Source organism: Sebastes umbrosus, chromosome 1 (assembly GCF_015220745.1).
Source record: "Sebastes umbrosus isolate fSebUmb1 chromosome 1, fSebUmb1.pri, whole genome shotgun sequence".
NCBI classification, from domain to species: Eukaryota; Metazoa; Chordata; class Actinopteri; order Perciformes; family Sebastidae; genus Sebastes; species Sebastes umbrosus.
In genome coordinates this window covers 6858833-6875423 of record NC_051269.1, presented here as the reverse complement: position 1 = coordinate 6875423, position 16591 = coordinate 6858833, and the positions used below count along the sequence as shown (strand labels likewise).

General features: G+C 36.4%; 1 protein-coding gene and 1 long non-coding RNA gene across 2 annotated transcripts; both read left to right on the top strand.

The window, feature by feature from the left end:
* Nucleotides 1-1581: 1581 nt before the first annotated feature.
* Nucleotides 1582-5942, top strand: LOC119484662. The gene is made up of 6 exons (XM_037763639.1): nucleotides 1582-1851; nucleotides 2986-3021; nucleotides 3747-3856; nucleotides 3944-4090; nucleotides 4650-4751; nucleotides 5652-5942. Exons 3-6 carry the CDS (start codon nucleotides 3785-3787, stop codon nucleotides 5940-5942), a joined length of 612 nt encoding a protein of 203 aa, XP_037619567.1. The 5' UTR covers nucleotides 1582-1851; nucleotides 2986-3021; nucleotides 3747-3784.
* Nucleotides 5943-7897: 1955 nt separating this feature from the next.
* Nucleotides 7898-8344, top strand: LOC119486142. Its single transcript, XR_005206465.1, has 2 exons — nucleotides 7898-8041; nucleotides 8298-8344. It is a non-coding gene; the product is annotated as an uncharacterized LOC119486142 (long non-coding RNA).
* Nucleotides 8345-16591: the final 8247 nt, after the last annotated feature.

The window sequence follows — 16591 nt, the reverse complement described above, 5'->3', positions numbered from 1 at the left end:
TTTGGATGGACCAGGGACGGCGTGTCAATTTACACTCGATGCCTGCATAGTGTCCTTTCAAAACACAACTACTTAGGTTAGGAAACAGTCATGGTTGGCGTTAACTGCACGACTCACGGGACTCATGATACTAACGAGTCACGTGACTTTGACTGACGTGACAAAACGAGTAAACCTTTTCGTTTCACACGGGACACGAACGACAGTCTCCTGGTTGAAAGTCTTGTGTTTGTTTGTGCATCAAAACTCCCTCACGCACAGACACAACACTGAGGACGTGACTAAGGTGTCTTTACTGGTAGCTGCGGCGCTGAATATGAGTGATGAGTCATTCATAATAATATGATAAGTTGTTTATCAGAGCTGTGGTCTGAAGCAACTCAAACATTTTGACATTTTGATCGCTCACTTGCTGAATTTATTTTAAATGTTTTGACTCATCACCTCTCGAGCGGAGAAGATTTCCCCATTTAATTTTGGCAGCCTTCTCAGCGGGGGACGGGACGCTCCGCTCGGCTCCACCAACTCTTTCTGAAGGAGGCTAATAAGATAACCGGCTGGTGGTTTGGCTCCTGCAGCGGGGGCGTCTGTGTTGGACTCGGTCAAAGTTCAGGACGCCTGCCGGTTACATAAGCAGAGGTCCGGGAGGGAACGGAGGCTCCAGAGAGTGTTGCACCATCAACAAACAGCTGAAGTGATCTCACACACTCACACGCACACACACGTCCATGTTTAAACCAGCCACTAAATGGGAACAGTGAGAGGTGGCTGCTTTCTCTGGTCTCTGTTGAAAGCACGTTTCCTGTTCACGGGTCGCCAGCGTGACGTAACAGCGCGACGTAACAGCGTAACACAACAGCGTAACACAATAGTGTGACGTAATACAATAGCGTGACGTAACAGCGTGACGTAACAGCGTGACGAAACAGCGTGACGTAACAGCGTGACGTAACAGCGTGACGTAACAGCGTGACGTAACAGCGCGACGCGACTTAACAACGTGACGCAACAGAGTAACACAACAGAGTAACAAAACCGAGTAACACCACAGCGGAACGCGACAGTGGAACACAACAGCCTAACACAACAGCGGAACGCAGCAACGTACCTTACGCCCTTAGCAGATTTTCTTATGCAACGGAAGATATCAACGTTGATATTTGGTTTCACACGTGCTTGACCCCTCCCAGCCACCCTTTATCGCAGGTTATACTCGTTATTAACTTTCAATAACGGTCGCTCGTTGCACTACGTCACTGGCGCTCTGACCAAATACAAAAACGTTGACATTCAGCATATCTGTGGTTTGCAGAAACCTGCAATACCAAAATGTTTGTTCTGGTGACTGGGCTGATCTTTCATTTCTCTCCAAGTCATTAAAGAGGCATAAATATACTTTTTGCTATGTTGTTGCTTGTTACCTTCTTGTTTACTAAATGTGACATGAACAGCGCCCTGCTTGTGCAGTGGTCTATGTGTTTCCACACTGTAAAAACTGGGATTGGGGTTAATTAATATTTAATTAATAAATAATAGTAACTTTTACATAATAAAAAAGACTTTGGGTAGTTTGGAATCACATTGAGCTGAATTGAACAAATTACAATGATTTATTAATTGTATTTTACTTTGTTTTGTTTGAATAAAATCAGCTTTGAATCACTGAGTAGAACTTAATTATATTTTATCAGTTACATTAACGATGCAGAAAATTGATAAATTTGACTCATTGGGATGTCTTTAGTTTTAATCACTTTACTACACTTCCGCCCACGGCATTTTGGCGCCACATGGACTTCCAGCATTGTCTGCCACACATTGAGGGACCGACATTTTACCGTTTTCACAAAGGTAAGACCTGTTTAACTGTTTTTAGTTATTAACGAACAATTTATAGCCAAGTTGCTGTAGCAGTTTAACATTGTTTTACGTTACTGCAAGTTACCAAAAATGCCAACTTTACTGCACTGTAAGTCAAAAACCAACTATCTAATGTTAACTTTAGCTAGGCCTGTATTCATAGTCAGTCTGTGTTATCTTTGATTCAACTAAAGGCATGGACCTAAAAAGAGACTGACTCTATGTCACAATTTCATGTGACTTTCCCAGGTGTAACATTATACCACATATAATGCCCTTTGAATATACAAGCTAATCTACTTTTACACATGTTCATAGGAGCTTCCACCCATCCCCCACACTAACGAGCTAGCTAACGCCAGCAAGTAGCCAGACCCCACACCTGTTTAAGTGTGCATTAACATGCACAATTAAACTTAAACAAACAAACTTTCCTGCTCTCAGAGGTGATTAATTATAGGAGACATTGACATGACTACATTTCGTTTTCTCAAGTAAACTGTTGAAAGCAGTTACCAACTTTTCAGCTTTTGTTGCCTAAAATCAGTTTAATCAGGGTTTGTCATTACATTTTGAAAGTGCGTTATTTCCTCTTTCTTTCTCTCTCTCTCTAAAGTTCGTGATTGTGTTTAGTGAATGTTCTGGTTGCTGTTAATCACTAATTCACAGAGCCTCGCAGTTTAATGTCTCTCTTCACGGTGCTGTGAGGCCACAGCGGGATTCAGATGGTAGAACCGACCCGTTTTACGTTGACTCTGTTGGAGTAGCGTTACTTTCAAACAGTGTTTGCAGCTCATGCGGACAGATTACACCAAGCCTCGTTAGTGAATGCGGATTTGAGGTCAGTAAACTAGTTACCGCTTGAGCAGCGCAGCGTGGCTGCAGAGCTGCGTCTCTTCTACAGATTACTGGTCTCGTCTATTGTTTTCCTTGTGCTGCCGTTCACAGCAAAGATAGACAGTCAAAATGACCGTTTGACATTTTATTGACATCATACCAGCAACATTACTACAGTTTCAATGTCTAGACATCTGTAGAATATGCCACAGACGGTGAAAGTGATCTTTTGACTGTATATTGACATACCAGCTACATGAATTAAAGCTAATATGAATGTCTTTCCAGGTGCATCAAGAGTCTTTGACTGAAATCTATCAACAGGTATGTATCACACTTATATGCAATACACAATCTGATGTGATACAATGTTTCGCATACAGTACATGTTGTGTAATGTTTTGTACACCGTTTGTTTTGCAATACAAAATTTGATTAATACTAGCTTTTTTTGTTTCAACTTTTGCTGGTTAGAAAGCAGATTTGCTTCAGTTTTGATTATCAGTGATGTTCAAAAAACCCTGTAGTTCCAACCTGAATTTGAATTAAAGCAGCAGAAAATGTAAAATACTGATCACTCATTTCTCATAAACATATAATTAAGCTATGATACCACATGGTTTGTGCATACTTTTCCACACCCTAGTTACAATTTATATTACTCAAATTAATCACATGTTCTTCTTGTAATATTGTAAATAATAGTAATAATAATTTATTTTGAATTTTTTTTAGATTTCAGACAAAAACCCTATAAACTAAATTTTAATGTAATATATACAGTATCAACACATACTAAACAACAAATACTAATATTACATTTATGTTATTGATTAAATACAGAATAAGGAAATATTTGTAATTGGCAAATTTAAATATACTTTAATTACATTAACAATCTAATTAATAAATTAATTAGTTCTATTTTTTTTTCTATTCTGGTGGCACACTCCAGCCTCTTAATTACGTTACTCACTGTATGTCTTGTCTCATCTTTAAACTTCTGCTTGTGATGCTATTGAACTTTTGTCTATTCACATTCTTGTCATGCTGGCAGAGATGTAGGCAAAGCTCCGAGTGATGATTGATGACCGAATTGAGAAGTTGGTACTTCCATCAGGAATCCCGCAGTGTACAGTCAGATGATTTAACCCAGAAGGTAAACAATCAGCAAACACGGATGTCATAAAATTGTATAATAGTAATATTTGAGGCTTTAAAGCTGGTTTTATTACTGGTCTTTCAGATCCAGGATGAGTTTCACAGAATCACAACTGTGCACCTTGAATCAAAGTGCATGTCCAAGCTGGATGAATACACTCCCAGGCTTCTGAACCTCTTCTACTCCAAGGGCGGAACCATGGGGTTGAGGCTGCAGGCTATCCTACTCAAGGTATCCTTCAATGAGTATTATGTTTGTTAATATTATTTTTTAGGAATTTTGTGATCAAACCGCTGGAAGATAATTTGGTAGATGATATCAGATTGATATCACTCACATGTCTGTACTATAAATATGAAGCTACAACCAGCAGCATAGCTTATCATAAAAAACTGGAAACAAGGGGAGACGGTCCAAAGTTAACAAAATTTGCCTACCAGCACATTGAGAGCTCACTGATTAAAATGTAATGTGTTGTTTGTTTAATCCATACATAAAGAAAGGTGTAAATGTTGTAGTTTTATGGGAGTTTATGTGCTATGCACTCTTTCTTTGATGGGACCAATGACCTCCTGGAGTCCCCGCTGGTTCCCTGGAAACCTCAGTAATAACGGGAAGTGTTTCAGTAGACTGGTCACTTGGACAGCACATTAAGGATGCTTGATAGGAGTTTGTTAAACAGTAATATAAGCCACTTAGTGTTAAAAATTGCATCTTCTGGCCAGTTTGAGGTCAGTGGATGATTTTTACTTGAATAGAACTTGAACTATGTTTATTTTTGTCATTCCAGGCCCCAAGCCTTCCAAGCATCAACATGACCAGAGATGTTGTCATTCAGTGTTTGATGGTGTACCTTGGGGAATCGACGGATCAACTCTTAAAAGAGTATGATGTAAGTTGAATGTTAAAATATAAAGAAACTGATCTCTCTCTCTCTCTCATTTCTCACCTTGTACAGTATGTCTTGGGAAGGTCAAATAACACAATACGATCTTAACTCTATTTCTTCAGTAATTTTTGACAAGGTTTTTATAGGTTTGTTGAGTCTTGTAAGTAATCATTGTTCTCTCTGTGTGTAAAGTCTTTGTTTTCCATTACGGAATTCGTACGTACTACTGTAGAAATAGGTGTTACTAAATGCTCACCATCTCATTCTGATTTTACCAACTGACATAATTCAAGTTATCAGTAGTTGACTTCTTCTCTTTAAAATTTGGCCCTAAAAGTTCCTAGCTAAGAGTTTTTTCCTAAGAGCTATTCACAAAGCAGCTGAGACACAGTTTTACGGAGAGACTGAGGCAACTTCTAAAATAAATTAAGGAGCAGAGTTGATCCAGTTGCTGTGGATTACTTCAAGTTTCAGGAGTGAGCGTACACTGCCATAGAGGACTGGTTGACAGGTGACCAGCCTGTGTTATTGAATGTAGAATAAGCTATTCATCAATACACAAGTGCAAGGAAGAAATTAATTTATGGAGCACTGGATTGATTTAATTTCAAAAATTTCATTTATAAATATTTACAACTGTGAGTCAGTTCAGACCATCATCTCTGGTGTCACTGAATTGTTTTGATTTGTTGGTGATCTGATTGGATCTTTTTTAACTTACCTGGCATAAAAATATGCTTTTGCAAGTACATTATTTCAGATTTTTCTAAAACACTGATGTGCAACAGCTTTGACAGCCCCAGATTTTCTTCTCCAAAGGGTTAGAAGCAATTTGGGAGATGTTCAATTAGGACCTTCTCTATCGGCTGCATACTCTGAAATACAATGTTTGTGCTATTCCAGGATGCTGATGAAGACAGTGTGTCACAGGACCTTGCTGTACAGAGGATGAAAATCTACAACATCAAGACTAATACGTCAGAGGTTCCCGACGACATCGGTATTGTGATCGAGGGCATGAAAGTTCTGACTGCTCTGGGTAACTTTCCAAGGGCTTGCTCCTTGCTCGTTGGGTTGGCATATGCAGTGAACCTCGCCTATCCAAAGGAGCTCAGGTACACGCTTGAAGTCTTCCAGAAACTCTGCCTCAAGGTGGATTGTTTGAATTTGTCCCCAAAAGTGAATAGCCTCTAGAATAAGCTACTAGCTTAAGAAAATGGACCCTTGCAGAATGAAGGGAATTGTTAAGTAATTGTGAAAACTGTCACATTGTTACTTTCAAGGGTTAGTTATTTTTGTAAAATGCACAAGTTTCAGTGTTGCAGGTGGTTATTTAGAAAGAAACAATCATACTCATTTGAGGGGAGTGGTATTATGTTTTTGACTTAATAATGCCACAGGTAGCTGTTCTTGTACCTTGTGATTCTACTGTGTACACCAGGGATGCAAATTTAATAGGTTTTAATTGGGGAATTTTAACAAATGAATAATGTGATTGTCCAGAGTCCTATTTTAGCCAGTAGTGAAGATGTAAGGCAAATGTAAGCACCAAACTGTAAGTCAATTAACATGTGATATTTTATCGCTTACTTTTAGCTGTTTGAAAAACATAATGGCCCTGAGGATTTCAATTAGTGCATGTCATAAAAAAATATTTCATATTCAAATTTAAAAAAATAATTGCAGTCTGAAAACATACAACGTAATTTAAATGCAATAAACTATCAGGACTAAACCTTTAATCACATCCAAAAAAAGGAATCTGTGCCTGTAATAAAGTGATGGGCAGAGGTTATAGGTCATTGTGCAGTTTTGGTAAATTTAGCCTTTTCATCACTCCAAGTGAACATCTGTCTGTCAAGTAGTCTCAAGTATACATTTGTCAGGTAAATATTAATTGTATCCCTGTTGTACACATGCATGGTTTCTTTCTTTGTTTTATTATAGCCCCTCTCTACTTTATTGTTGTATGTTTGCACTTTGCACTTGAAAAACATTGGAGAAACTTAATAATTTATAAATGGCTCAAATAAATGTTTACCTGCTGTACTTATGCATTGTGATCTGTTGGCCCAACCAAAGTAAACTGTGGCACCAAAAAGGCATGATATTTAGTAGATTAGACATAGAAAATTTGTGGCAACAAAGTGACAATCAATATTATTGAATAGATCAAAGCAACAATGTGTTAAAATGTTAGTTGATATTATGTATTTTATATAGTGAATCCAAATCATTTTTACCCAAATAATTAGTAAATATAAATGAATTTCCCCCAAATAATTAGTAAATATAAATCAATTTTACCCTGATATTCAGTAAATATAAATCAATTTTGCCCAGATAATTAATAAATATAAATCAATTTCACTAAGATAATTAATTGATATAAATCAATTTCAACCAAATAATTAATAAATATAAATCAATTTCACTAAGATAATTAATTAATATAAATCAATTTCACCCGGATATTCAGTAAATGTAAATCAATTTCACCAAGATAAGTAATTAATATAAATCAATTTTACCCAAATATTCAGTAAATCTAAATCAATTTCACCTAGATAATTAATAAATATAAATCAATTTCACCCAGATATTCTGTAAATATAAATCAGTTTTCCTTGTGAAATTAATTTGGATTTACTTAATTTATTCAATACTTTTTAATCAAATTTGTAGTAGTAAAATCTACTCAATTATATTACGTGTCACTTTGTTGCCTTAATTTTTTTAAGTTAACCATTGATCACATTTTTTAGGGTGCATATAACGTGTCCAGACTCCCACCCTTTACTCAAGAGATGGCAAGGGTTATATAAATGATCCTTCGTTTTGGACTCATCCCTCAGAGGTCAGTCAAGAAGACAATTTGCATGTCAAAATTGAACTCGACATCAGTGCAGATGTACTTTACCTCAGCAAGTAAATCCACTGACTGCTGCAACTGTGTTTAAATGAACTGATTTTGGTGCAAAATTTCAATTAATGTCACTTTGACTTGGCCCTGAGTCTACATCGCTCAGACTGACGGCCGTGATGCTAAACAGTTTAACTTGGCTTTATCTGGCGATGCTCTGAGTTTTTATGTAGCCTGAATGCAGCATTATAAGTCCCTATTTATAATCAGTGAGAATCAACTGCAAATAGCTGTACTGAAGAGGAAGTGAGGTCATTGTAAACAAAGAATAACAGGAAGTGGTGTTCAGGAAGCTCCTTTTTGCTCAGGGAATCATCTGTGTACAATCTTCTTAATCCTGTGCCATAAATCCACAAAACCGGCTTCATCTGTAAGTTATTCACTATTATCAGTTATGTGAACATGTTTATGTCACCATTTCTTAGGTTGAGTAAAGTATTTTGATGGTTAGTTTGTTTTCAACTACATAGAGATTTATTGATGTTTAAAGCATTGGTTCATATGTAAACATACTGTTATGCACCTGTTAGTTATGCTAGTGATCTTTTCTCTATTGATGTATTAGAAACATTATTAGTACTTACAAGCACACTTATCTGATGTTTTTATTTTGTGCTCTTTTTCAGTTTTACAATATTACATATTTTCCTCCATTAAATCCTGCCAAACACAACAACTCGTCTGTTCCTTGGAGAATGCAATGCTGGAGAATATATTGTTGAGCTGGCTGTATAGCTGAAAAACACGTTGCCTGCAACAACTTTGAGTGAGGACAGCATAGTAAAAAGATGACCACCTAATGTGGGATTTTAAAAAGGATTTCAAGATAGACAAGCTACACTGCACTTCATCGCCATGGAAACCACAGTCAAGTCATTGTTTTTTGTTGTTAATTGATTTCCAATAATAAATATATACATACATTTGCATAAAGCAGCATATTTGATAAGAGTATTAAATACTTGACAAATCTCCCTTTAAGGTACATTTGAAACAGATATAAAAATGTGTGATTAATTTACGATTAACAGTGATTAACTATGGACAATCATGTGATTAATTGCAATTAAATATTTTAATCAATTAACAGCCCTAATAAAAACCGATGGACTGACACGGCTCACATGATAGCTTCCTCTGTTTTGGACTCTTTGGCTCAGTTCCCTCAGAGGTCAGTCGAGAAGACAATTTGCATGTCAGAGTTCAACTTGGCATCAGTGTTGATGTACAGTAATTCGCCTCAGCAAACAAATCCACTGACTGCTGTGGTTTTGTTATGTTTTGTACTGCTATAAATGCTGGTTTGACTTGGCCCTGAGTCTACGTTCACGCTCACACTGACGGTCGTATTGCAAAACAATTTAACGTGGCTTTCTCATTGCATTTTCATGGAGCCTGAATGCAGCGTTAACTCTCAACGTATAATCATAATACTCCAGCAAGAATGAACTCAAAGAAAGATACATTTAAAAAGAGTGAACTTGTGCATGCAGGTGTTTATAGGTTTCTTCATATTACATTTGTTAAACCAGGGGTCCGTGGCACTCTGTCAACGGTTCCGCAAAATCATTTGCTATAAATTATATAAATTGTTCTGTATCATTAAAAAGGGACGATTTCCACATATAAAACAAGAATATTGTATTGTAGCTTTGGGTCAATAGAAACTGTGATATGATTGTGACACACAGCAATAAGTTCGTAACTTACTGACAGTCAACGTTACAGAGGTAAGTTTAAATATCTGGATTTATTAGGACAGTGCTAGTCTTACTACTGTTTTTCTGAAAGTTTTTAAGATCAATTACTTGAAAATATAGTCTAGAAATGCTAAATCGAGTCCAAATGCAGTTTGAATAAAATCACCTTCTGTTTGAAGTATTTAGGTTGAAAAGTTTTACTATTAAGAAATACCTCCGATGGCATCTTAGAGTACAAATGGTTGTAAGCATTATGCTTTAATTGGTGTTACCATTTAGAGGGGGTCCTTGTGAAAATGTTCTCTCCTGTAAGGGGTCCCTGGCTCCGAAAAAGTTTGAGAACCTCTGTGCTAAAGGGACTGTTTGTAAGATTCAGAAATGCTTCTTAACAGCAACACCTGTGGCCGTTAAGTCAACGAAAGTCAGCGTCGGGCTCGCACTTGCTCGCTCTACATAGACATGAACGAGCATCACTCAAAACAGTGAGGCGACACACGTCAGCTAAAACCACAATATCACTCTATATTTCAGCTGCTTGGCAGTAATGTTAGCTGACCAGACAAAGGTCTCTCCATGAATCAATGCTAATCCTAGTGTTGGCTTTTCCTGCCTCAGCCTCCCGGCCGCGGCGGGAGGGAACAGGGGAGACACCAGAGTTTTGGTCGGAGACGATAACGTTTCCAAAGCTACGGTCTCCCCCGCGGCCAACACTGTTTTGCATGATGGGCTTCACTAGATAGAACTTTGCGGTTTTGATGCTTCCATGTAGTTTGTGTTGGAGTCTGAGTCTGAACAGCGTAGCCACACGCGAGTACGCATAGGACACCGACCCGGATTGATTTATACGTGTAAGAAGTTACAAACAGTCCCTTTAAACGACATGACTGCTAGGATTTAGTACGAACCAGGATCAGTCAGCAGAGTAGGATCTGAAACAGTCTCAGGAACCAAAACCTGAACTAGGTTCATGCAAGTCAAACACAGATCAAGTTTTCCTGATTAATGTACATAAGTCCAGTATTCGCTCTTGTTTGCTCACCAACTCCTGAGAGATATATCAGTCTCTTTAAGCTGCTAGATGTTCCACTTTCTTCACCAGCTGGTCTCTGACTGTGACAGATCAGCCAGTTGTTAGAAAGCTGAACCTCAAACTAAGTTATGTTGTAACAGTCCTGCATCACGATCTGAGTAACTCTGTTGTGTATATGTCTTTCTAAACTTAGAATAATTAACATTTAAAAGTCAGAATGAATGAGCAGAGAAGTAACAGGACAGGAAGTCAGTGAAGGTCCGGCATTCCTCCGCATCATCTGATCGGATTTTGAACCTTTTATCATCGTCTATAGCAGCGGTCCTTCAATATGTTTTCTATCACGGCAGCTCGCCACGTTAATGCCACATCGTCCAACTGCATTGTCTCGTTAAAGCGCTTTGTAAAGTTTTATTTTTTGCTCTGAACACCATCTGTAAGAGAAGAACTGAGGCGGCTTCACCAGTAAAGTCAAGATGATGAATGGCCCTGAACGGTGAGATCACCTCTCCACTTTTATACTTCTATAACTTCTAAGAAGCAGAGAGGTTGACTTTATTGGCTTTCATATTTAAATGCAAGTGAAACACGGCTTATAAATGAAATCACAAGACAGGCTTTAAATAAAATGTTAATATGGGGGAAGCCGAGGTTTTTTGTATTCCTTTTAGGAAACCACACTGCACTTCTCTTGTTAGAGAGAACATATTCTGTGTATATTAAAGTCAAACTGTAACTTTTGAAGAAGTTATAACACATTCTTCCTCTTACAGATGAAATGTTAAATTCAGACATAATAAAACAGCCTCCAGCTCAGGAGTTTTGCTGCTACAGTCTCACTTGGACTGGTATTACCACAAGTCTGTTATGGTGGCTAATGTTAGCAAACTGTAAGAGATATTGCAGGTGATGCCGAGTCAGTGTGCTGACTCAATTTAGCATTTTCAGGGTCATACTTGTATTTTGGGTTTCAACTAGAACATGTTTATCTGCTTTAATGTTAAAAAAACACTTAATTTCTCTCATCCTGTCTGTCTGAATATACCTGTATTCACCGTCCGTCTGAAACGCTCCGTTTTTGGCGCCTGCCTCTTTAACCACTTAAGCCTGAGGGTGCTGGAAGGTGTGGTTCGCCTAGACAGACATACCCAAAATAAATCAAGAATAGCTCCACAACTACCAGGTCTATCTGCATGATCTTGGTCTCTATGGATAGGTAAGACCTCAGAGAATTCATCCCCAGTGTCAGTAACAGTATGACTGTCACTATGTCTGAGTAAATTGTGATGAACCAAAGAAGAAATTTACATTTTTATCCTTGTCTAAAATGTTATCTAGATTAGACAGTGGATAAAACCATTATAGCAATGATGCCATGCACAGAGATGCCATTGAATTCATTCACCAAAGTGTGCCAAATGGGTTTTCTACTTCTTAAAAGGGAATCTGGCTCTAAACTACTACTGATATCCACTACAGGAGGCTATGTGCACACGATGGAGCCTTAGGCCATGACATTTACTCTGTGCATCATCACATTCTACCATTGTGCACAGTATAAAATCAATAAAAAACAACCAAATTGTGTAATTTTGACTCCAAATGGAGTAGTTTTATTATAATAATGAAATGTGATCAAGTAAAAACGTAGATAATAACAAATAAGATCAATAACAATGTAAATAAGATTAAAAAGAATAATCCAAAAAGAATAAAAATACAATTTCTCGTGTTGATTTTGTAACTAAAATATGGAAATCATTGCCAAACAAACATTGTTTGGACAAAATCCACTTGGAGTGTTTTTTTTAGTGGCGTTCAAATTATAATTAGGTAACAGCCTTAATAAATACAGTGACATCGATGGTGTAAATAGGCGACTAAGACACAGCTGGCTGGTTTCAATGCATTTCTACATTTTTAACGGCCCTGAAATTGAACTGTAGGCTATTAATGCCTATAATATTAAAATAAAATATATATATTATATATATATTTCCATATTTTGTCACGTATAAAATAAACACCGTAAGCAGACAACTTGATTACTATAAGCTAATTATTTAAACAGCATTTTATAGGAATAATTCTGTCGCAAGCTTCTTGATCCATATAAGCGGTTGATCACTGTAGAAATAGATAATTACAGTAATTACAGAGTCAGTTCTCCCAAATCACAAAAGTATTTCCCTCCTTAGCACTAGTGCTATCTAGCTATGCAGACCATTGGTTTTATTTATCTGTTGCTTTGGTTAAGACTTAATAAAGCAGGTGAGTGGACTTTTTTCTTGTAGTGATGAGAGAGCAGAAGAATATAGATATATTTCAAACTCAACAGCATCGTCCTGGCTTCTCCACACAATCCACAGACCTCAGTTTTATGAATAAAATCATGTTCAATAATGTTCAGTGGAAGCAGCAGCAGGATACTGACATCAGTAATCAAACAGTAAACATGTTATAATCCAGCAGAGCGGCGTCCTGTCAGATCAGACGCTGCAACAAAGATTTCATGATAATTTTTCCTCACAGGGCAAAACTGTTAAAACTGTTTCCAACTGGTCAGCGGCACATATTTGGGTTTACAGATTTGTTTTATCTTCACGATCAAATCTGTTGAACGTGGTGATTCCATTCAAATTAACTGAATTCCTCCCAAAAATGTGACTCACAGCATCTAATGTGTGATCCTCCTGACAGCTCCAACAGCACAGCCTTCCAAACAAAATGTACTACACCTTCATTATAAATCAGCATCTGTATTAATATATAAGTATTTAAACTAAAGAGTGTTGAGCAACCTGAACAAAAGACAGGAACATAATCAACGAATGTGGCTGCTGGCGTCTAAATGAAGGTTGTCTTTTTAAAGCATCCTGGTTTCCAATACACAGTTCACACTGACACATAATCCCAGTGTTTAGAGATTAGAGAACACAAGCTGCCATCTGCTGGTGGAAAGAGGGTAGTGAAACAAAGAGACAAGTGTTTCCTGAGCATTTTATTTATTTATCTATCTTTTATCTATTTATTTATTTATCTATCTTTTATTTATTTTATTTTATTTATTTTTTTTAAACACCAAATATACGCTGCTGCCATTATAAATTAAAATTATTACAGTCTTTAATGCACATTTTAAAATTAATTTACAATATTTAATGCACTTTTTTATTCAGTCATTTTATTTGCATATTGTAATATGTACGTATCTGTCACTGCAGATATAAATCCTACTCACTGTACATACAGTTACGGAAGCCCTGAAAGGCAAGCGAGAATTTTTTTTTTTTTCTTCTGGTGATCCATTTTTTAAATCTGATCTAAATTATTTTCTCTCCCGTGTTTATGACTTAAGAACAGGTTGAATTTTCTTCTTTTTTTTTTCTAATAATCTTTTTAAGTTCTTTTTTTTGTCTGTTAAAAAGGTAAAATAAAAAAAAAATCTAGGCTGATTTTTAGTTGTCTAGTTGAAGACCTTTTTTTGCCTCTAAGGGAAAACAGGTTGAAAAGAACGTAGGACTAAGCATTCAAAGAATCAACCTGAAAAATAATTTAAAAAAATTCTTCCACCTGTTGGCAAAGAAAAATAAAGTAGCTTAGAAAAACCAGCATAAAAAATTTAAATAAAAATAACCTTTTTTCCCTAGTTAGAAAGATTATCCTGGAAAAATCCACCTGTTCTTAAGTCATAAACACGGGAGAGAAAATAATTTAAATCAGACTTAGAAAATGTATCACCAGAAAAAAATAATCTTGCATGCCTTCTAGGGCTTCCGTATACAGTATCTCCATCTCCACATGTACATACTGTACATAATCATATTTATTTCTTCGCACTATTTGTATTGATCACAACTTCCAGAACACTTGACTTGTATAAAGACATATTATTTTCATTATTGTATTCTACGTTGTTGCGTTCCGTTGTTGCGTTACATTGTTCCGTGACGTTGTTCCGTGGCTACCTTGTTGCATTACGTTATGGTAAATGGAGTTGGATTTATATAGCGCTTGTCTAGTCTTCCGACCACTCAAAGTGTGAATGTTGCGTTACGTTGTTACGTTACGTTGTTGCGTTACGTTACATTGTTGCATTACGTTACGTTGTTGCGTTACGTTGTTGCGTTACGTTGTCTCACCAAAATTTTGCGTAACTTTGGAGCGTTATTTAACCTCCTTCACGACAAGTTAGTATGACATGGTTGGTTCAATGGATTCCAGGGTTTTGTAGTTTTATATGATACCAGTATCTTCACTAGCTAATTAGTGGTGTTAAAATGAATTTGCGTTAACGCGTTATCGCGTTAACTTTGACAGCCCTACATTTAGGTTTCTACTGTTGTATTAGTTTATCAGTCACCTGTCACTCTGCACTAACCTGCTGTACAAATAATCGTTTGATGGAGTGGGTGAACACGGATCTCTCCACAAGAACACGCTGATTTATTAAGTTTCAAACTTGGACATGACACCGTCCACTTCTCACATCTTTAGTCATACAGTTACACATTAAGTTAAAAGCTCAGGTTAGGTCGGGTCACATGGGCTGTGCTTCCTCCTCTCTCTGGCCTGGAAGTGTCTTTGACAATAACCTCATCTGAATCATGTGTTATAGAAAGGTCCCTCCTTTCCACCTCTGAGGTTTAACCCAATCAGCAGACTTCCAGCGTGGTTCTGAAAATAATTTAAAGTGCTTATATCTGTATCAGATCTGCTGCTGCTGACATCTGGTTTGGGTTTTCGTCGGCTAACTCAATTTTTATAATGAAATAGAAGCTCCGATTGATGCTCGGAGGAGTGATGCAGTAGAGATCTTATCGAAGTGTTCAGCTGGGGGGATCCCCAGACTGTTTGGATTGTGAGGCCAAACAGCAGCTTCCTCTCTAAAATATCACTTCAGAGACCAGATTACAAAACTATGAGACCACAACTCCAGTGCCACCAATAGTATTTCCTTACATTTGAAATATTTAACAACCCAGACTCTTCAGTCCTGCTGGTTGTGATATTTTTGGTCAGGATGTAATACAACTGAATATTGCCCCCCTTTTCTCCACAAAGCCTACAATCAGCTCCAACTCTTCAGACGTGAGAGCTCTGCACAATGTCACAGCTTCACTGGAGACTACAGCGCCTTGCTCAAGGACTCTAAGGATATAAGTTACCAGTTCAATACTGAGAAACATCCAATGAGAAGAAGAGCTAACACCGTCTATAATGCATTATAAACACTTAAGTGTTGTAATCTGCTGATAGCACTGTATAATTATAGCTATAGGCACTCATACATTTTCATAATGCGTTATATATATAAATATTTCATAATTGCTGGTCACTCACTGACAGATTAATTTAACAAAATTAACTTATAATCACATTATAATGCATTATAATAGTGATTATAATGCACTATTACAAGATTAGAATATATTACAACTATGGTAATTATAATACACTATGATCCTAGCAAAAAATAAATGTCAGTGAGTGATCAGCAATTATAAAATATTATGATACTTGACCTTATTAGTCATTATAAAGTGCTTTATAATGTGTTCTGATTATTGTTATAATGCATTATAAATATTATACATATATATATAATATACAGTGCTTTATGTAGATAATAACATATTATATGTTTATAATGCATTATAATCTGCTTATAGCATAATGTGATTTTAAGTCACTTTATGTTATAATTATTGTTATAAATCATTATGAATATTTATGAATGCTTAACTATAATTATACATTGCTATACACATATAACACATAAGTATGTTTATAATGCATTATAAACTCTCCTATAATGCATTATAATCTGCAGTAATTATAATGCGTTATAAAAAAGATTACAATGTATTGCAACTATGGGAATTATAATACATTATGATCCTTGAAAAATTCTGAGCAATTATGAAGTACTATGATACTTGACTTGATTATTGTTCTAAAGCATTATGAATATTTGAGAGTTTATAACTATAATTCTACAGTGCAATACGCAGATTATATTATTAACATACATATAATGCATTATAATCTGTTTATAGCATTATATAATGTGTTTTTAAGTCACTGTAAGTGGTCAGTGTTTGCTAAAGTGAAAAGAACATAAAAGGTACATTTAATTTTTACTTTACTTAAATCAAACAATGATCACTTAGAGTAACTTAGAATCACA

What these genes read in the sequence shown, in the direction of transcription:
- LOC119484662 (XM_037763639.1), top strand. Translation starts at nt 3,785, where the DNA reads ATGACCGAATTGAGAAGTTGGTACTTCCATCAGGAATCCCGCAGTGTA. An exon ending in CAGATGATTTAACCCAGAAG is followed by an intron (nt 3,857 to 3,943) that starts GTAAACAATCAG and finishes CTGGTCTTTCAG; the next exon opens with ATCCAGGATGAGTTTCACAG. An exon ending in AACTCTTAAAAGAGTATGAT is followed by an intron (nt 4,752 to 5,651) that starts GTAAGTTGAATG and finishes GTGCTATTCCAG; the next exon opens with GATGCTGATGAAGACAGTGT.